Source organism: Acomys minous (genome assembly GCF_964271855.1).
Source record: "Acomys minous genome assembly, chromosome: 4".
NCBI lineage: Eukaryota > Metazoa > Chordata > Mammalia > Rodentia > Muridae > Acomys > Acomys minous.
Window position 1 is genome coordinate 22,576,915 of NC_140486.1, and position 22,428 is coordinate 22,599,342.

At 42.2% G+C, this 22,428-nt stretch overlaps 1 protein-coding gene and 1 pseudogene across 3 annotated transcripts in view; one reads left to right on the forward strand and one right to left on the reverse strand.

The window, feature by feature from the left end:
* The first annotated feature begins 6,944 nt into the window (after positions 1 to 6,944).
* On the forward strand, positions 6,945 to 10,831 carry LOC311596928 (NADH dehydrogenase [ubiquinone] 1 alpha subcomplex subunit 13-like; annotated as a pseudogene). The gene has a single exon. The product of its transcript is annotated as an NADH dehydrogenase [ubiquinone] 1 alpha subcomplex subunit 13-like (transcript).
* Positions 9,138 to 22,428, reverse strand: part of MALT1 (MALT1 paracaspase) — a 54,179-nt gene continuing 40,888 nt past the window's right edge. For both annotated transcript variants that reach the window (XM_084780838.1, XM_084780837.1), the window contains 4 exons: positions 18,523 to 18,672; positions 15,934 to 16,091; positions 14,175 to 14,300; positions 9,138 to 13,278 (listed from right to left, as the gene is read on the reverse strand). In XM_084780838.1, coding sequence (XP_084636964.1) covers positions 12,838 to 13,278; positions 14,175 to 14,300; positions 15,934 to 16,091; positions 18,523 to 18,672 — 875 coding nt within the window. In that variant the 3' untranslated portion in view covers positions 9,138 to 12,837. The remainder of the gene's footprint in view (positions 13,279 to 14,174; positions 14,301 to 15,933; positions 16,092 to 18,522; positions 18,673 to 22,428) is intronic.

A 22,428-nucleotide genomic window follows, 5' to 3' on the forward strand; every position in this document is an offset into this window, starting at 1 on the left:
TCACATGGTGACTCCCAACCATCTGTAACTACAGTTCCAGGGAATCTGATGCTCTCTTCTGGCCTCCTCAGGCACCATATGCTACACAGAGATAGATAGATAGATAGATAGATAGATAGATAGATAGATAGATAGATAGATGTACGCAAAACACCCATGCATGTAAAATAAAATAAAACTAAAAAGGAAGAGAGCAAGAGGGTGGCCTGGGCACTACCTCGGGAATTTCATTAGTTGACAGGGGACCCACACGTCACCCTGACTGAAATCAGAACAGCTGGCCCCATCTGCAAAAGCTTCAACCAGCTGGCGTCATTGAGCTGTGGCTGCCCTCCAGCCCCTGCACACATTAGTTTACTTACCTCTGCCATTCTGATGTGGGAGATACTGTTACTTCCATTTTTCAGATGAACGATTGAAGTCAGGGGCGTTAAGTGACTTTCCCAAGGCCACAAAACCTTCAAATAGCTCAACCAGAACTCAGACTCAGGGAGACTAAGCCCACATTGGACACTCTCGCAGCCTCTGCTCCACTGCCTCTGGGGCTATGGCTCTCACTGTTCTCCACAAGACAGGATGAGCCTGGGACAGTAGAGGGTGGAGCAGGGCCTGCCTGCAGCATGGGAGGAAAAGGAGATCCCCATCTGCAGAGTCAGAGCAGGAGGACCCTTCAGGGTAACTTGTCTCTTTTGTCCTCTAAAGCAGGAGCTGAGTATGAGAAAGGGATCAGAGTATGTGTCACAGTCATAAAGCAAGGAACTCAACATCTGTCTCAATCAGGAACAGCCTCCACTCTGCAGAGCCTAGGGCTTTGTTCTGCCTAATTCTTTTCTTTGTCTTTGACTCCTGTCTTCCTTCTTTCCTTCCTTCCTTCCTTCCTTCCTTCCTTCCTTCCTTCCTTTCTTCCTTTCTAAGATTTACAGTAGGTTACCTCACTCACCATTTTCAAGTGGTCCATGTGAGGCTGGAGACTGTCCAGTTTGGCACTTCCCCAGGTGACTCTTTCTACTCCATCCTTAGCTTCCTTGCTTTGCTTTTTTCTTCTTGTGCCCATCTTGAGAGGAGCACGCCTCTGCACCCCACTCATCTCCACACCAGCCTTTCCAAGCCCTGGGCAGCGAGACATCCTGCACCCACTGCTGACGTGGTCCCAGCAATCATCTCTGCCCCAGGACCTTCACGCCTACTACTCTGTCAGCCCAGCACCTCAAAACCAGCACATGGCCAAATGAGCTCATCATCCTCGTCGCCATGGCCCCAGACCCCATCTCCTTCATTAACTGACACTTCACACAATATGTGGAACCTTCTGAACATAAAGTTAAAAAAAAGAAGTCACTGCAGGCACACAAACAAGCTCTTTCATTTCTCCTGTCGCCTCTTTCTGGGCTTCTCACCTTTAAATTAATGATATTCCAAAGGCAGGGTAGGGGAACAATGAAAATTATCAGTACAATTTTTTCTGTTAGCCATTATATTGTGCAATGTCAATTTTTGTTTTTTTTCTAGACAGGTTCTCTCTGTGTAGCCCTGGCTGTCCTAGACTCGCTTTGTAGACCAGGCTGGCCTCAAACTCACAGAGAGCCACCTGCCTCTGCCTCTCAAGTGCTGGGATTAAAGGTGTGCTCCACCACGCCCAGCATAATGTCAAGTTTAAAGGCAAGTATTAAAACATTGGTATGCAAAATCACCAAAATTACACAAGTGTTTGTGTGTGTGTGTGTGTGTGTGTGTGTATGTGTGTACATGTGTGTGCTCCGCACGCTCTACAGCACACTTGTAGAGGTCAGATGACAAGCTGTGGGAGTTGGTTCTCTCCTTCTGTCGTGTGTAAAGAACAGTGACCACAGAGCATCAAACTACAGTTAGGAGGAGAGCCCTCTGAATTCAGTCAGCTGCACCGGCCAAAAGCCTTGGAAGTGGCTCCTGACGCAGGTCTATCCACGCTTCCTACGTGCCGCCTGGCTGCCATGGTGGAAGCCATCAGGATTCCCTCACTCCCTCAGGCCACACCTCCACTCTATGGTTCTGTTGCCAGATGCATTCTGGGAAAGCCCTGCTGTTGTGAACTGAGGCTTTACCTGACCTGGTCACTGAGACCTGGTCATCCTCAGGCTTCTGTTTAGCCTCCTGCCTGGCTCCGGGGAGCCACGAGAGAACAGCACCATCCCTCAGGGCTTGCCATGAGGTGAATGCAGAACAGTCCCCTTCAAACCGACTTTACCTGGACCCAAAGGGTCTCCGTGGGCCCTGGAGGGGTCAGCTGGGTGATTCCACTCCCCCTGTGGACCGCATCCCATTGCATTGATTGCACCGCTGGACTCTGTCATCTGAGCCAACCTGCCTAACTCAAGATGGGCACCCAACTCAAGTGCTGATTCTCTTTTGACAGAATCTAAATCAGGGGACCCAGATGTTGGTTCCTGGAGTTAAGGTGGCTACGAAGTTCAGGGGCTGGGATGGGTTAGGGTCAGTGGGGCCTCAGGAGCTATGGAGAAGAGGAGATAACCAACCTCCTCAGGGAGAAGATGGGGTGGCCAAGGCAATCAGAGGCCACACAGAGACAGGAACTGCTGTGCTAGCTACTGAAGACAAAGGTGGCCCAGCAAAGCCACCCAGGGCCTGCTCAGACCGGAGGCTTAAGCAAATGGGCACTGGCTTAGGAAAAAAAAAAAAATCCAAATCCTGACTACAAAATCAGAACCAATGACAAGTATTTAGTTTGAAAACAGAAAGTAAATCATCATGGTATGTGCTGCTTGGCAAGCTGTGTGTGTCAATAGTCTAACAGTTCTGTGGTCCAACCATCCTCTGTGCTGTTTGGTTACTTCTTGTGCTGACTTTGCAGCTGTTACTGTAAGAGGTCACAGAAAGGCAATTAGTGCTCTTCTACAAGAAGTCAACACTCGCCTTACTGATAGTTCAGAAAAGTTGTTACCATTTTCATAAGTTGTTACCAACGTCATGTTTACATTTAGGATTGTTGTTGCATTTCTAAAAACCTCTTATTTGTTTGTTTGTTTGTTTGCTTAGTCATGTGTGGGTGTTGTGTGCACATGCAGATGACTGTGTGTTTGCTCAATAGCTGTGTGCATGTGTACATGTGGGTAGGTTGTGTGCACATTCAGGGGTGTGTGTGTGTGTATATGTGTGTGTGTGTGTGTACATACCTGTAGAGGTACAAGGGTGATGTTAAGAGTCTTCCTTAAGTGGATGGAGAGGTGAAGAGCACTAACTGCTCTTCCAGAGGTCCTGAATTCAATTCCCAGCAATCACAGGGTGGCTCACAACTATCTATAATGAAAATTTGGTGCCCTCTTCTGGTGTGCAGGCACACATGCAGGCAGAACATTGTAAATACAATAAATCTTTCTGTTGTTTTTTTAACATATTCATTTATATTATTACACATATATGAAATAAACTATACAGCAAGAAGAACCATGAAACAATTGGGAATTATATTAATGTTACATTCATAATGTTTTGGCTATTTTTATTTGGCAGCCTTGAAGAAAACGTCTTTCCTATGTTGGTGAGTCTAAAATTCTGAATGTAAATCAATATCTATCATATCTCATCTCTATCAACTTAAAACATGCCAGGGGAATTGTTCCTAGGAACTGATACTCAGAAGGTTTCATTCTTGCTTTCCTTAATCTCCTTTCCTTCCTGTTTAGGGTAGTCGGGTTGTAGGGGAGGTACGTTCATTTAATCAGTTCATAATAAAGTAGAATCGTTAAGGAAACTGAGCCTACACATAGCACCGACCAAAGTTAAATCAAGATCAGATATGCACTTTAAATAGACCTATAACCCCAAGTGAAACAGAAGCAGCCATTAAAAGTCTACCAAACAAACAAACAAACAAAAATCCCAGGGCTAGATGGCTTTAGCACAGAATTCCACTAGCTTTTCTTTTTTCTTTTTCTTTTTTCTTTCTTTCTTTTTTTTTTTTTTTTTTTTTTTTTTTTTTTTTTGGTTTTTCGAGACAGGGTTTCTCTGTGTTAGCCTTGGCTGTCCTGGACTCGCTTTCCACTAGCCTTTCAAAGAATAGTTAGGGTAACTTCGATCCTCCTCAAATTATCCCACAAAATAGAAACAGAAGGAGCACTGCTTAATTCTTTTTATCAGGACACCTTGATACCTAAACCACAAAACGATCCAACAAAGAAAAAGATTTCAGACCAATCCCCCTCATGAACACCGATATTAAAAAAAATCTCAACAAAACACTTGCAAACCAAATTTAAGAACACAGCAAAAAGATCATCCACCGTGATCAGGCAGGCTTCATCCCAGAGATGCAGGGATGGTTCAATATACAAAAATCAACAAGTGTGATGCACCACATGACCAGACTGAAAGACAAGAAGTATGTGATCATCTATTAGGTGCAGAAAATATCTTTGACAAAATCCAACACCCCTTCATGATAAAAGTCCCGTGATAGTACAGAGGGAAAGCATGCTTTAGGAAACGTAACTCTTAGTTGGCAGTAATGTCTGAGTCAAACAGTGTAGCACATGGTTCCTTGCCTTGCTGCCAGTATTTGTCAGTGAGCTACACCTTGCAGTTGATTTGACAGCTAAATTTGATGCTATTTGTTCCAGGGACCAAAACTGCTGGTCATCAGGAGCTCATGATGGCTGACTCACAGATGCCGTCCTTCTGTGAGAGAGGAGGCTGGGAACTCCTGTAAAGGAATTTTAATTTAGAATATGCCTGCTGCCGGGCAGTGGTGGTGCATGCCTTTAATCCCAGCACTCAGGAAGCAGAGGCAGGTGGATCGCTGTGATTTCGAGGCCATCCTGGTCTACAAAGCAATTCCAGGACAGCCAAGACTACATAGAGAAGCCCTGTCTCGAAAAACAAAACAAAAACAAAAACAAACCAACCAACCAAACAAACAAAGAACATGGCTGCTCTGGCAAGAGATCAAATCCAAGACTTTTTAGGGTCTGTGTGATCCAGCTGGAATACAAACTCACTTTCAGTCCAGGAGACTGAGGCAAGCAAGTCCTGAGTTCAAGGTCAGCCTGGTATAGAGCAAGTATCAGGTAAGGAAAAGCTTAGGTCCAGGCACGGTGGTTCATGCCTTTAATCCGAAACAATGAAGGTAAAGTTAGTTTGTAGAAGGGAGCACTAATGCCTGAAAGTGGTGTTTAATTGAGTGTTAGAAAAAAAATACAGAAATTAGAGAAAGATTTGACAGATAGGATAAGCCCAACTATCACAAGAACAGAGAGGAAAGGGAAGCTGCGTAAGGGGCAATGCAGAGAGGAGTGGAGGCAGTTTTACCAGGATAGTAATAGAGAGATGTGCTGCAGAGAGAGAACTCAGAGAATGAGGAGCCAGGAGGTTAGAGCAGATTGCTTGAGTGAGTTTGAGGCCAAGCAGAGCAATTCAGAGGCTGAGAGAGAAGCCAGATTGAATAAGTCAGCTGGGAGAGGAGTTTGAGCCAGAACAGCTGAATTGAACTGCCAGCCTAGAACACAGTAAGAACAAGAAAGGGAGTGGGGGGCGGGGGTAGAGAAAGGGGAGAGATGGCTCAGAGGTTAAGAGCACTGGCTGCTCTTCCAAAGGTCATGAGTTCAATTTCCGGCAACCACATGATGGCTCACAACCATCTATAATGAGATCTGGTGTCCTCTTCTGTCCTGCAGGTGTTACATGCAGGCAGAGCACTGTATACATAATAAATCTGAAGAAGAAGAAGAGGAGGAGGAGGAGGAAGAAGAAGAAGAAGAAGAAGAAGAAGATGATGATGATGATCTGAGGCTAAAAACATTATGGCCTATGTATAGAGACTAGAAGCTTCTAGGACTAGGCCTAGGTTATCAGAGGCAGCAAGCCTCCGAGACAACAACTGAAACAGGGAAATAAAAGTTCCTTTTACAGACTCCATGCCTCCCCTTTTCCTCCTCTGCAGTGCAGCCTGGTGCTATTGTGGCTGTATGAGAGCAGAAACTCGGCTAGCAAAAGCTGGACGGCTGAGACTAGAAACTCCATGGCTGAGAGGCTCCAGGCGAGCCACAGCTTACCTGGAAAGTAAAAGAGACAACAGCAGACTTGTTCTATGAAGCAGAAGGGGGAGCCCCTGTGGCTTCAAAGGAGAGCTACTAGAACAGTCTGAAAACCACTGCCTCCACTGTAAAGCTGAGTGTCTGAACGAGGAAGTAAGAAGGGCAACCCGAAGCACTTGAAATGTGGGAAGAGAACAGAGGATGCCGAGGTCAGATAGCAATGTCTGAATAGTATGCTGCCGATTGATACAGACTATCAACTGCTGGAGATGGGATCTTTGTCATTTAGAAAGGACTGGTCTACATTAAGTTGTGAAGAGTAAGACTAAAGCTTTAAAACCTACTTTAAAAGATGAGATGGTTTGATAGGCTCACATATTTGAATGCTTGGTCAGCAGCTGGTGGAATTGTTTGGAAAGAGTTAGGAGGTGTGGCCTTGTTGGAGGGGTGTGGCCTTGGGGGAGGGCTTTAAGGGCTCAGAAGCCCACACCACTCCCAGTTAGCACTCTCTTTGCCTCCAAGTTGCAGAAAAGGATGTAAGTTCTCAGCTGCTGCTCCAGAGCTGTGCTGACCTGCTGCCATTTTCCCCACCACACAGGGCACAGACCACGCTCTGAAACTGAGCACCCCATTGGTGAATTGGTGAGCCCTAGTTTTAGTGAAAGATAATGTCTAAAGTCAAGGGCTGGCGAGGTGGCTCAAGAGTTAACAATGCGCACTGTTCTTGCAGCAGACCCAGTTCAACTCCTAGTATTGTTGGGTGCCTCAAAAATGCATGCAATTTTAGCTCCAGGGGAGCTAACACTCTTTTCTGGTGTCCGAGGGAATCTATATTCATGTACACACACACACACACACACACACACACACACACACACACACACACGGGGGGGGGGGAGGGAGAGTGCGTGTGAGAGAAAGAGCAAGAGAGAGAGAGAGAGAGAGAGAGAGAGAGAGAGAGAGAGAGAGAGAGAGAGAGAGAGAAAAGAGAGAAAGAGCAAGAGAGGGAGAGAGGGAGGGCCAATATTCTCATTAAAGACTGACCAATTAGAGCTGGGTGTGGTGGTACATGCTCTTAATCCCAGCACTTGGAAGGCAGAGGCAGGTGGATCACTGAGTTTGAGGCCAGCCTGGTCTACAAAGTGAGTCAAGGCTACACAGAGAAACCCTGTCTCGGAAAGCGCGCGCACACACACACACACACACACACACACACACACACACACACACACACAAACTGAACTATTAAGATACTGTTAAAATGTGTTCAGGAAGCCAGGCATGGTAGCACATGCCTTTAATCCCAGAACTTGGGAGGTAGATGCAAGTGGATCTCTGTGAATTTGAGGCCAGCCTGGCCTACAACCAGGACCAGAGACTCTGCTTTCTCAAGAAAAAAAAAATGTTATCAGATGCCTTTTCCCCTTGTGGTTGGAGAACGCCAAGAGCTAGCAGTGAGGCCTCTAATTCAGCACACTGTTTCTTCTGCTGTCAGAAGAGGGCACTTTCCTGCAGACTTCAAAGGTTTGGATTTTTTTTCTTTTGTCTCTTAGACATAGAAATCTTTGTTTTCTCCTCCATTGAGTTTGAGCCCCTGATGTTAACACAGCTTTGGCACTGATTTGTAGTCGCTGCAACACGTTCCCCATCATTTTCTAACAGCAACAACAGCACTGTGGTCTAGGTTTGAGTCATCGGAGGTACATGAGCGTCAAGCTAGCCCAACAACTGGTTTCTTCATCTGTAATGACAAACCTGTTAAAGGTTAAATGAATCTGGGTAGAAAATGTTCATCGTTGCACAGAGAAAGTGGTGCTGTCCATCGCTCTCAAGCCTAGCCACTTCATGGAGAATACTCACTTACCTTTAAAACAAAAAATTTTTTTTCTCTGTGTGTAGCCCTGGCTGTCTTAGAATTTGCTCTGTAGATCAGGCTGGCCTCAAACTCAGAGAGATCTGTCTGCCTCTGCCTCCCAAGGACTGGAATTACAGCCTGGCTTCACCTGCCATGCTTACTACTCACAGTGCTGTTTATGTCCCATGCTCAAACCAGATTGGAAAAAAAAAAGTGTGTAGGCAAGATTTACTTTGTTTGGTGGTGCTGTGCGGTCAAACCCAGGGCTTTGGGTGTGCTAGCAAGCACCCCACCCCTGACTGAGCTATCTCCAGCTCATCTTTACTCATTGTAACATGAATTGGAAACCAATACCTCTGGAATTCATGATAAGAAAATATGTGTGCAAGAGGGTGCACCTCTTTAATCCAACACTCAGTATGCAGAGGCAGGTGGATTTCTATGAGTTCAAGGCCAGCTTGGTCTACAAAACTCGTCTAGGACAGCCAAGGCTACACAGAGAAATCCTGTCTCAAAACCAAACCAACCAAACAAAAAACAACCCTAAAAGAAAAAGAAAAAGAAATGTGTGTTATTCCAGTACTTGTATATGAGTGTGTTTACAGAAAGATAAAAATTTGTCCCAGCACTGCGGGTGGGGGGTGGGTGAGGGCAGAGGCAGGAGATCGCTGTGCGTTCAAGGCCAGCCTGATCTATAAAGCGAGTCCAAGATAGCCAGCACTACAAGAGAAAACCTGTCTCAAAAAAAAAAAAAAAAAAATCAAAGTGTCCTTGGGTCTTTGCAAGTATGGCAGGATCGAAGAGGAAGCAGGGCATGCCCCCACAAAGGGGCTATGGCCCCATCAACTACAAGTGGAACCTACCCCAGCGGGGAGTGTTGGGCTACAGCATGTTTGCTGTGGGCAACGGGAAACTGATCTTTGGCTACTGGATTAAGAGGAACCGTGAGCTCAGGCGCCTGCAGATGGAGGGCTCGGAGGCCCCGATTGCCCTCCTGCTGCTCTTCTGCAGAGGATCCCAGGACCCTGCAGATTCTTCGGGAGAACCTGGAGGAGGCGGCTATTATCATGAAAGATGTGCCTAACTGGAAGGTGGGCGAGTCTATGTACCACTGCACGCGATGGGTGCCACCCCTCTTCGGTGAGTTGTACCGGCTGCGCAACGCCAACCTCGGCTTCACCTGGTACACTTAGGCCCCAAGCCGACGCCTGAAATAAAGAATGGTTTAAAAAAAAAAAAAAGGCCTCAAGAGAAAGTTATCGAAACTGGGCATCTTTATATAATTAGATTCATGCATTTTAAGTTATACTACAGTTGTTCATTATATAAAACTTGAAAAACATAGCTAAGCAAACAAAAATAATTACTCCCAAATGCAGATAAGCTTTTTATGCTGTTCTGGGTTGCTATACAGAATATATTATACAGTAATAACTGACAATGTTAAATATGCATTTTTGTTTTTACAAAGTAATTTTGGAGTGGATAAAATTAAACTAACTTTCAAGAATTGATTTCATTAATTTATTCAGTGTTTTTCTGTGTAGCCCTGGCTGTCCTGGAACTCTCGATATAGACCAGGCTGGCCTCAGACTCAGAGATCTGCTTACTTTTGCATCTGGAGTGCTGGTGTTAAAAGCATGCACCCCTACGCCTGGCTCATTTTTTAAATTCTAAAATTTATCTTGTGCGCCCAGGTGTTTTGCATGCATATATGTCTGTGGATGCCTGGTGCTCTCAGAGGCCAGAAAAGGACACTGGATCCCATGGCACTGGAGTTACAATTGTGAGGCAACCAGTGGGTATTGGAAGGGCAGGCCCTCTCCAGCCTGTGCAACTTATTTTCTATGTACATTGCCAATCTTAGGAAAATACTTTAAAGACTTTAATAACGAATACATTCTACCCGTAGAGGTATAGTTTTGAGAACACCAAATGTGAATGTGATCCTTTTGAAAAGAATGGTAGTTTTGAGTTTTGTTTGAGGTGAATTTCTCTCTCTATAGTCCAGGCTCCTGATATTCAACAATGTAGCTCAGGCTGGCCTAGTGCTTGTGGCAATCCTGTTTCAGCCTGGATGCTGGACTGTGGAGGTGAGCCACACCACCTGTCTAAAACAGTGGCACCTGATAGGAATCGTTTCATTTAGCACTACCAACTCTGTGGAGTGTTATAGTCGCCCTGATGGTAGCCCATCACCTGTGACTACACAGAGAAGAGGGTAGTCGCTGCCCACGAAATGAAGGCTCTTCATCAGTAAAGCCAAACTTTGTGTCTGGGGCACACAAATATTTCTACTGCTGCCAAGCTGGGAAAGACAGTATGCACACTTAATTACTCCCATGTTTTAGGTCTATTTTTCTCTACTAATAGTCTGTCCATATGAGAAATATGTCATGTAGTTGTGGAAAATATTTAGTTAGGTCTGGATAAAATTTACAGTATCAAAGTATGAACTAAAATGTCGGAGTTAACTTTAGAAAAGCAGTTAAATATACAATGGAATATATAAATTCTGAAATTTTAAAAAAAGTGTGTTTGGGTGTCTGTCGGCATGCATGTGTGTACCTGTGTTTGTGTCTAGTGTTGCAACTTGGAACTGAATAACGGAGGGTTGTGAGCTGCCATGAGGGTACCAGGATTCCAATCCCAGTCATTTTTGCCATTGTTGTCCTCTTCATTTTATTATGTATACAGTGCTCTACCTGCATGTTAACTCCTGCAGGCCAGAAGAGGGCACCAGACCTCATTACAGATGGGTGTGAGCTATTATGTGGTTGCTGGGAACTGAACTGAAGACCTTTGAAAGAGCAGCTACTGCTCTTAACCTCTGAGCCATCTCTCCAGCCCCCAAAACCAGTCTTCTGTTTGCTATCAGCTATCAGCTAAAAGCAACGGCAATACACATATCAATATAAGTTCAAATACCAGGAAACAATGTACAATTTGTTAGGCTGTTAAAAATACTCATTTGCCAGGCAGTGGTGGCGCATGTCTTTAATCCCAGCACTTGGGAGGCAGAGGCAGGTAGATCTCTGTGAGTTCCAGGCCAGGCTGGTCTACAGAGCCAGTTCTATGGCAGCCAAGGCTACACAGAGAAACTGACTTGAAAAACCAGACAAATAAAAACTCAAGATTTCATTCTCACATTAAAACTTGTGCCTATGTACATATCAGCTACCTAAGCTCTGGCTATGTGACTTGAGTTTGTTGAACTTGACAAGAATTTATGACTTACTGACAAGGCTACCTTCATGCTTCACGCTGAAGCCAGAGGCTTGAAAGGTCACACACTTTTAAGATGCAGAGGGAAATGTTTATATGCTGGCTGTGTTTCCGTTAGCTTGACACAAACTAGTCATTTTAGACTCCCGAAAGAGAAAATGCCTTCGTCAGATTGGCCTGTGCTGCATTTCCTTAACTGATTGATGTGGGAGGGGTCAGCATACCGTGGGACGTGCCATCACTGGGCTGCTGGTCCTGGGTAAGCCATGGAGAGCAAGCCAGTAAGCAGCCCTCCTCGGTGACTTCCCTCAGTCATGGAGTATAACCTGAGAGCTATAAACTGAAAGAAGAGTTTTCCTTTCCAAGTTGCTTTTGGTCATGGTGTTTTATCATAGCAATAGAAACCCCATGACAGCCCAAATGCCTATGCTAGCCTACGTATGCTCCTTTGTATTCATACACACACAACTGGAGACCAGAGATGGACACTGGTTGTCTCCCTCAGTTGGCTTTCTCCTCCTTATTTTAGTCTTCCACTGAACCCAGAGTTCATTGATTTGGCTAGCCAACCAGCTCAGGGATTTGCTGTCTTGCCCTCCACCTTTTATGTGGGTGCTGGGATCCAGTCTCTGGTCCTCAAGTTGCAGCAGGCACTCTATTAACTGAGCCATCGCCCCAGCTCCAGGACTTCCTTTAATGGCTAAACCATGTGTATAGTAGAAACACTGGAATAGAAATTTGAGGCCAGAACTGAGGTTTCAGTTCTGTTCCAATGTAAGACAGTTTGCCTCTATCTGTTTTTCCCATTGATAAAATGAATTTTTTAAGCCTGATGACTGAAAGGTTCTCTTTTAGGCAGGAGAGATTAAGAGCCCTTGCACAGGAAGAATTCACATTGAATAGCATTCACACTGAGTGGCTCACATCTTCCTGTAATCCCAGTTCCAGGATCTGATGCCCTCTTCAAGTCGCCATTGGCACACCTATAAGCTCAGGTCCCCCCACACACACATAAAGTAAAATAACTCTGAAAGAGGGAAAGGGTTCTTTTTTGGTGCTAATAACATAATTAAATTGATAATGTCATGTTCACTGCTGTACATATGTGCTCTAATAACTCATTTTCCCTCTAGTAATGATGATGAGGCCCAGGGCCTTCCACGTGTTAGCTGAGCACGGAACCAGCAAGCTATATGCACAGGCCCCATATGCTTCATTCTTACAGAACAAAATCATTCACAAAGTCTTAATGCAAGACAAGAGAAAGTGTGGTTAAATAATATAGTTCGATTTGTTGCTGTTGTCTTTTTTTTTTTTTTCCAAGAGCTGAGGACGGAACCCAGAGCCTTGTGCTTGCTAGGGAAGTGCTCTACCACTGAGCTAAATCCCCAAGCCTATCTTTTTGTTTTTGAGAAAGGGTTTTTCTGTGCGGTGCTGGCTGTTGTGAAACTCACAATTGTGTATGTGTACCAGGCTGGCCTCAAACTCAGAGATCTGCCACTTGCCTCTGCCTTCTGAGTGCTGGGATTAAAGTTGTGTGCCACCACTGCCCAGCTTAAATAATGTAATTCAAATACTTCGTGCTCCTGAGAGCTTGCTATAAAAAGTTATTGCTAGTTTTTGCTCAAATGTATATACATATACATTTGCCTTTTCACCTCACCTCACTTTATGTAACTGTTATTTCACGTGAGATTACTGTAACTGTTCTAATTTTCAAACACATGAAGGTCAGTTTTCAGAAATCATAAGCCTGTCAGAAAAGCTGAATGGCACCTCGTCAGTTGTCTCTATGGGCACATTATTTCTACCAAACTGGCAGGAGTAATGGTGGGCGGGGTAACTCGAAATAAAGGCATGTGGAGTCCGGCTGCAGTGGCACCTGTCTGGTGGCATGCCGCTGTCTGAATTACCAAGGTGTGAAGGGTACACATCACGGAAGGAGTCCTGAGATGAAGGAAAGTGCCCTGCCCCCTCTGAGGTAGTTGTGGAGCTGTGATAAGGCTCATCAGGAATGCGGCAAGCTTGAAAGCAAGTCTTCCTGCCTAGTCCTCGATGCATGTCTAACTTGGCAATAAGAGGCTTCCCAACGTTCACTTCCTGCTTCTCCTCCACGGTATCTTCTAGTCCTAAGTACTGATACGATAAACATACCGTGAAGATCAGATGCTCCTAAAAATGAAAAAAGGTTAGCATGTTTAGTAACTGTGGAAACCTAAAGCATCACCCCTGCCCCACCCCAAAGTCCCACTCAGCTCCCTCTCTGAGGTTCCAAGTCTTGGAGGCATCCTTTCCAACTCCCCTAAAGCAAGCAGGCAGGCTGTATCACTCAATCATATCTGCTTAACAGAATTCCAGTTCTTACTAAAGTAAGTTGCCAAGCCCGAGATGTCCATTTCTGATGCACTGTGCATTTCCAAGCAGTGAGGCGCTGGGATCTCATCCTTCCCATAACTAGGAACAAGGCCCTTTAATGTGAAAATCGTCTGCTTCACAAGGATATTAAAAGCTTAAGCTGGTTTAAAATACTACCAGATAGTAACTGAATCAGATAATGGGAGGAGAGCTGAAGTAGATGAGAGGTGGACAAATAATACGTCTGTTGTTCACATTACAAGTGCCCATTCCTTTGCCCAATTTTCACCACACTATAACTATGTAGCTAAGGAAAAAAAAAAAGCCAAGTTTTGTAAGGCTATGCTTATATTAGAAAGCTTTAAGGGTACAGAACCAGTTTCTCATTTGTCAGTTAACAAGAAACAGAATAAAAAGCAATTCCAATTTTAATTTGCTATGTTTTTTAGAAGGCTAAAACAGAGAAATCGTGACTTGAAAATGTATCACATTCAGAAATAGACTATCCACTGTGTTTAACTTCTCAACAGTACAGAAGACAGAGGTCCCTAGGGCAGTATCAGAGAGAAGTTAATGCCAAAATTTTCACTGAGAAGCCCCACTGTAGCTTAGTTACTGCTGCTCCAATTTAATCCTCATCTGCGGCCTGTGTCACACTCAGTTTTAGTTCCATAGCATTTTCACTAGTTGCTATAAACAGGAAAAGTAGTAACCTTTAGTTTTTGTAGTGAACTGAGTCTAGTATAGAGGCAGTGCTTGGGAAGCTCTTTGGACACTAAATAGCTGCCAGTTTCTTCAGGAGTCCCCTTATTTGCATGTTTCGGATCAATATCTAGGTCCTGTAAAAACACAAATCAGTGAATGTTAATGATTCAATTAATAGAAGTTATAACATTGCCTATAACAAAATATCTTCATAGACACTGTTCCCTTATGAGCACTGGCTTGAATGGGTAATCAATCCCTTATCCAGGACTAAAGAAACATGAAAATCACTTTCTGAGGTCATAAACTGCCATAGGAATTCTGGATTTTATACATTTAAAAAGTAGTTCTATTAAAAACATGTTAAGTTATATCTGAAAGGACAGTTGCCTTTTAAACTATTGTTTCAAACACTTCGTAACTTGCACAAGCTTCCTTTTCAGTCCTATTATTTAACTCCTGGGTTCTCTCTAGCTTTAGTATCATTTTGGGAAGGTACAGGGATATTCATATGCTTAGAATATTTATAAAAAATACATGAGCAAGGTAAAAATTAGCCTCTCTCTTTTTCTTCTTATAGCCAACCCATTTGTGAAGAACAGGGTTGTTCTCAAACAGGAGCCTGTAGTCTTTTTTGCCTCGCAACCAAGAACGTCTACCCTTCACACTGTACTGTGACAGCAGGCATGGTGGACCTGTCTAATTTGGGGGTTCCATCTTACATAATTTGCTCTCACATGAAGCTATGCCCTTCATGAAGCCTCTATAAGTAATAAGTGATATTTGGGATTTCTTTTTCTCTTAGTCCTTGCTTACTTCTTAGATTTCTTTGAACTAGTCCAGTGTTTGGACTAATATAAATGTTTAGAAAGAAAAGATTTCTGTTCCTACTATGGCTACCATAGTGTGACAAGCAGTCTTTTTATTTTTGGTAAATATTTGTTTATTTTCTTAATGTATGCATATGCACGTATACCTGGGTGAGTGTGTGTGTATCACATGAACGTGGTACCTGTGCAGGCCACCAGAGGATGCTGGATGCCCTGGAACTGGAGCTACAGGTGATTGTGAGCTGGCTAATGTAGGCACTGAACCTTGGTCCTCTGCAAGAGCAGTCAGTGCCCTTAATCTTGCCATTAAAAATTTGTAATTAAAAATTTGTACTGTACTCGTTTTAAAAATAATGTCACTCACGACACTTATACACACATACACACACACCTTGTATATACATTATATTTCATTCTTTTCACATTTGAAATTCTATTTAGAGAATACAATACTAAAGACATCCTTCCTTAGTGAACTCTAGAGCGTCTGAATTTGACTAACTTCAGGTATTAAACACTAGATCAGTGCTCCACAAGTAAGCATGCATATAAGCACATACACTTTCTTCACACTTATCACTGATTTTTGTGCTTCTAAAAGTTTATTATTTAACTGAGTCTTTTTTTTTTTCCTATTTGTGCTGGGGATAGAACACAGGGCCTTACACCTGCTAAGAAAGTACTCTATCCCTAAACTATAGGCCTCATCTTAAAGTTTAGTCATTTTTCTTCTTTATTTTTTGGTTTTTCGAGACAAGGTTTCTCTGTGTACCCTGGCTGTCCTGGACTCACTTTGTAGACCAGGCTGGCCATTCACTTGCCTCTGCCTCCCAGAGTGCTGGGATTACAGGTGTGTGCCACCATACCCGGCTAAGTTTAGTCTTTAATAAGTTAGAATACATCATTCTATTTTAAACAGAAGAAACAAGAGACTTACAAGTGGGAAGTCAGTAACATAGGCATCACACATTATTATCTCAGGAGGTTTGTGGACTATACTGGTGTAGATTATCATGACATTTGAGAACTCTGCAGCAAATCCTAGTTGAATGTGAACACCACACTGAAATTTAAGGCACATACTTTCTGGAAGTTCTGGAAAAGAACAGTAGAAACAACTTATAAAAATATTATTTAAAGAGTGGCACATAAATTTTCTGATGGATAGCAAATATCCCCATGGGGCAGAATATGGTTAGATCATTTGCTTAAAAACGTTATATAATGTTACTGCTGAAACATATACACAGAACTAGACCAAAAGCCAAACTTTTCATTTACCGTAGTTCTTTGCCATCTGCATGTATGATTTTTCTAGTGGTAATAAAAATATACATAGATTTTTTTTATTGATGACTTGATCTTTAAGACAAGAATTTTATGTGTATGTGCATGTATGTGTGATGTGTTGTGTTGTAGTGTTGAGGTAAATATCTTGCACATTCTAGGTGAGCACTCTACTATTAACCTAAAACTTCATACTCCAACAAGAATTGTTACAAAGTGTATTATCACCAAATGACTATAATAATTTGTTAACTAGTCATTCTGTTACTCCTGAATACAGTATTTGGGGTTTTTGATATTTTCCTATTAGTCAACACTTCATATATTTAATGCTTCAGAATTGTTGGAGATAGCTATTTGATGGTTCTTACATATGCGCTGTATTGTTTTTAGTTGGCATGAACTATAAACATGCTAGTTTCACTATAACTTTTTTTTTCTTTTCTTGAGACAGGGGTTCTCTTTGTAGCCTAGCTATCTTAGAAACTTGCTCTGCAGACCAGGCTGGCCTTGAATTTACAGGTATCTGCCTGACTCTGGCTCCTCGGTGCTGGGATTAAAGGTGTCTGCCATCACTACCCAGCTCATTAAAATGTTTCTAAAACAGGGTTATTTTTTTGAGTGTGTGTGTGATTAAAAAACAAAATAAATAGCCTGGTGCTGTGGCACATGCCTGTAATCTCAGCACTCAAGGAGGCAGAGGTAGGTGTATCCCTGTGAGTTCGAGGACAGCCTGGTCTACAAAACAAGTCCAGGACAGCCAAGGCGTCACAGAGAACCTATCTCAATAAATAAACAAATAAATAAAAATAAAAAACAAAAACCTTACACATAGTAAATTGATGGCACATGCCTTCTCCCCACCCCAGAACAAAGTATTCTAAAGATTTTTGTCATTTTTCCATATTTCTTTGCATTTAAGTATTCTTTTTTTTTTAACTTTTATTGAATGTCTATGAAGTTCAAAAAATATACAATTTTTCAACCTTTCCTATGACAAGAGATTCAGAGTAGATAGTTAAGAAATTTCACAGAAAATCCAAAGTCCCTCCTGTAGCCAGTAACTTAAGCTTTTTTTGTTTTGTTTTGTTTTTGTTTTTGAGACAGGGTTTCTCTGTGTAGCTATGGCTGTCCTGGAACTCCATCTGTAGATCAGGCTGGCCTTGAACTCACAGAAATCCTCCTGTCTTTGCCTCCAGAGTGCTGGGATTAAAGGCGCGTGCCACTACTGCCTGGCTCAATTTAAGCTTTTTAATTTTTTATTTTTTACTAACCATATAAAATTAGAAGAAGGCCATTAAGCTACAGATATTCTTTTCTTTTCATCTTTTTCTTGCCTCTGCCATTCCACCCAGCATAGATAACATGATAATAATAATTATGAGCCGCGTTGTCTCTACAGGTGAACTTGTAATCTTCATCCACAACCCTATGCAACAGGGACTGCTTCTTAACCTTAGACAAGTTGAGCACATGGTGCAATCCAGACGTGCCTGGCTCCTGACAGCTGTACATTTCAACAGTCATAGTATGGGGAAGTTAAGGATTGTCTGCATCCCACAAAAATAGAAATTTAACTTATTTTCAGAACAGAGGAACTAAACATGACTATTTAAATTTTGGAGTTGTAGGCCAGACTAGGCTACTTTTGAGAAACTTTCTCAAAAGACAAAAATAAATAAAATAAAAATCAATGTTTTCACTCATAGTAAAATCATAAATGAAATAATCTGGTGTTTCTAGCACATATCACTGTTAATATGTACAACTGAAGGATTAGTTTTGGACTTGCCTACTACATGAACACTTGCTCTTTTGAGGTACCATATTGTTATGTGTCCAGACTGGCCATGAACTCATGACCTTCCTGCCTTAGCCTTGCAAGTGCTGGGATTTCAGGCACATACCATTAGATCTTGCCTTCATCCCTACCCCAGTGTCACTGTAAAACTTGGTAGAAAACAGTTTACTTAGAGTAAAAAAGACGTATGATTTAAAAATACATTTATAGCTAAGTATGGCGGCACCTGCAATCGCAGAATCCAGGAAGCCAAGGTAAGTGGATCTCTGTGAGTTGGAGGCCAGCCTGGTCTACATAGTGAGTCCAGGCTAGGCAGGGCTACATAGTCAGATCAAGCCTCAAAAAGGAAACCAAAACAAAAAAAGAAAAAGTTAAAAAAAAAAACCCGAAAAACAAACAAACAAAAGCTCTCACAAGAAACAGACTAATTTAGCATACCATGAGCCTTGGCCCATTGCAGGTTCCGCACCAGAGCCTCTGCAGAGCAAGCTGTCCCCCGAATTGGGTCAGTAAGTGCTCTCTTTTCAGACAAGCTGCTTCGGATCTCTAGAGCTTGTTTGCCTTTGGTGAGGTGACATTTACCCATATCTGGAAGACAAGAAGGTAAACATTTTTTAGAAACTGATTCTTTCGCTATGTCTAAAATATTTAGGCCACACAAGGTAGTGCACACCTTTAATCCCAGCACCTAGGAGGCAGCAGCCCAAGGATCTCTGGTCTACAGAGCAAGCTCCAGAACAGCCAGACTACATACAAAAACTATGTCTCCAAAAACAAAACAAAAAATTTAGGCTAAGAATTCCCAAGTAAGTCAGGTGTATTCTCAGTACTATCTCCTTACAAATACTTACTTAGTACCTTCTATGTGCCAAGCGTAGTTTACAGACCTGGGGATGAAGTAGTGAGCAAACACAGAAAAATAATTACCTAAAAGCATGTTTCTTAGTTATTAACTTTTGAAAAGAGAGGGTCTCACATTGCCTGTGCTGGCCTCAAACTCACTATGTAACTGAGATTGGACCTGAACCACATGTGGATGTACCACAACTGGTTCAGCATGTTTCCTTTTTAAGAGAGATGTCATGATAACTTTATGTCTGTACTCTGCTAAGAAACACACTCAAGGGCTGGAGAGATGGCTTAGAGGTTAAGAGCACTGTCTGCTCTTCCAGAGGTCCTGAGTTCAATTCCCAGCAACCACATGGTGGCTCACAACCATCTATAATGAGATCTGGTACCCTCTTCTGCTGTGCAGGTGTACATGCAGGCAGAGCACTGTATACATAATAGACAAATCTAAAAAAAAAAAAAAAAAAGAAAGAAAGAAAAAGAAACACATTCAATAGAAAGTCAAATGAAAACACTTAGGTGAGAAAATTTAAAATCATGCGTCACATTTTCTTCAACTAGCTCTGCTCTTAAAAAGGAAGTGATATATTAAAACCACCTACCTAAACACCATCATCCCCTTGCTCCAGCTTGAAGTAAGCAATATTCAATGCATAATATTTGCAATAATCTGTCAATACTTAAGTTTTGAGTTTAACAAAAATGATGTAAGTATGTTCTTACAATGTTTTATTATTTTTATCCAACCTGGCAGACTTCTGTATACTTGCATGACCTAATTTAAATTTAAAATTTATCATATATGTGGTATGAGTAAATGGTAATTTACTGATTCTACTTTTTTTTTGGTGTGTGTGGGGGTCCTTTTTGTTTTTTGAGACAGGGTTTCTCTGTGTAGCCCTGGCTGCCCTGGAACTTGATCTGTAGACCAGGTTGGCCTCGAACTCAGAGATCCACCTGCCTCTGCCTCAAGAGTGCTGGGATTAAAGGTGTGCGCCACAACTTCTCAGACTGCTTCTGTGTATTATGCTATTAATTGCTAACAAATAGTAAAGTTAGGCAAGAGGGTGTGCTCCTGTTATCTCAAATCAGTATATGTTGGTGATTAAGTAGGGAGAACAAGGATTATGTATTAAAAATTCGTATTGGTTAAAAAGACAAACAAAGAACTTTAAAAAAGATGAAAAAGAAACAGGAAGAAAACCAACTTAAATAAAAAAAACCACACAACTGGATGTGGGTGTTGGAGAGATTGCTCAGTGGTTAAGGGTACTGACTGCTCTTACATATGGCCTGGGTTCAAGTTCCAGCACCCACCGGGCAGCTCACAACTGTCTGTAACTCCAAGATCTGACACCCTCACATAGACATACATGCTGGCAAAACATCAATGTATGGTGGGCGTGGTGGCTCACGCCTTTAATCCCAGCACTTGGGAGATAGAGGCAGGTGGATCTCTGTGAGGTGGAGGCCAGCCTGGTCTACAAAGCAAGTCTAGGACAGCTTTGGCTGTTACATAGAGAAACCCTGTCTCAGAAAACTAAAAATAAAACAAAACAAACAGACAAAAACCACCCCCCAAAACCACCAATGCACATAAAATAAAGGTATATAAATAAAAACAACAAACAAAAAAACTCAAAAAACCTAGATAGCTAATAGTTAAAGCTTTAGGCACGGTGGCACAGTACTGTAATCCAGCCCTGGGAAAGTGGACGCAGGAAGGTTTTGAGTTCCAGGCCAGCCTGGGCTACAGAGGGGACACTGCCTGAAAACAAAGCAAAACAAAACCAGTCAATCAACCACCACCACCAACAACAAAAAAGGCAGATGAACTAAAATTTTTAGTTTCAATAAGAGATCACCATCTGCATTTAAAAGTGTGTTACTTGTTACTATTACAGCCAAAGCAGATGGCAAGGAATGTTTGGAAGTAAATGCTTGAGAAATGGCACATGGCAAGTGAAAAGGAAGCTGATGTGGCCCTATTAATATAGTAAACAAAAGGTAAAAAGCACTCCTAAGAAACAGTGTGTGTTAATCTTCTGATGTTAGAAACACAACAGTAGAGAAAATTCAAACAAGGTAAAACACAATTTAAGAAGCAGGCTTGGGGCTGGAGAGATGGCTCAGCGGTTAAGAGCGCTGTCTGCTCTTTCAGAGGTCCTGAGTTCAATTCCCAGAGACCACATAGTGGCTCACAGCCATATCTAATGAGATCTGATGCCCTCTTCTGGCTTACAAGTGTACATGCAGATAGAGCACTCATATACATAATAAATAAATCTTTAAAAAATATATAAGAAGCAGGAATGAATGACACACTAACTAATAAATAATTAGAGGAAATCAGCAAGGCAAATATAAAACTGACAAAATCTGGAGCAGATAATCAAAAGCAAACAAAAAAACAAACAAGAGAAGTAAGCACAAATAAGGAATTTTGATGAAAAGGGTATCAATCTACAGATAATGCAGAAATTAAAGAACATAGAGAAAACTATCTGCAGCTGAATTCCCACAATTTTGAAAACTGTCCTGGGAAAAGGTAACTTACTAAAATTGACTCAGTAGTAGTGAAACATCATCTTCCCAAGAAAAATACCAATCCTAGATATTTCCCAGCCAAGTACTATAATCACAGTTATACAAAGCTCTTCACTCAATCAGGAGTACTCTGCACTCGGGTTCTTCAGTGAAACAGTGCCAGCAGGGTGTGTGTGTGTGTGTGTGTGTGTGTGTGTGTGTGTGTGTGTGTGTGTGTGTTAGATATACAGAGAGTGAGGGGCGGGGAACTAATGTAGAGTTGGCTTAGAGAACTGAGAATGTGCATGTTTCAAACCTGTAGCATGGACAGACAGGCGGATGGGGGAGGGCACACAGCAAAGAGTTACATTCTGATTTCTGGCAGAAATTCTTGTTTGGGCAACATCTTTATGCCCTTAGGTTTTCAACCAATGGATGAGGCCCATTCACATTACAGTATAACCTGCCTTAACAAAAGCCCATCAATCTAAACAGTAATCTCATCTACAATAGTGTGTCAACCATCTAGAAATACCCTCAATAATGTTTTCTTAAATCTCTTGGTACTGAGGTCCAGTCAGTTAACATAAAATCAACCACTATAAGCTCCAATCCATTAAAAAAAAAAAGCCAACATAACATTGATACCAAAAAACCAAATCCATAGTAAAAATTCAGGTTCATCTTATACATAGACATAATTTTTTCTACTGAACTTTTTGTTTGTTTGTTTTGTTTTGTTTTGTTTTTTTGAGACAGGGTTTCTCTGTGTAGCCTTGGCTATCCTAGACTCACTTTGTAGACCAGGCTGGCCTCGAACTCACAGCGATCCATCTGCTTCTGCCTCCTAAGTGCTGGGATTAAAGGTATGCACCACCACCCCTGGCCCTGAACATTTTTATTGAACACTTAAAACATATTTAATATTTGCAATGAGATGTGAAAATTCTATGTAAAATGTTAGCATAA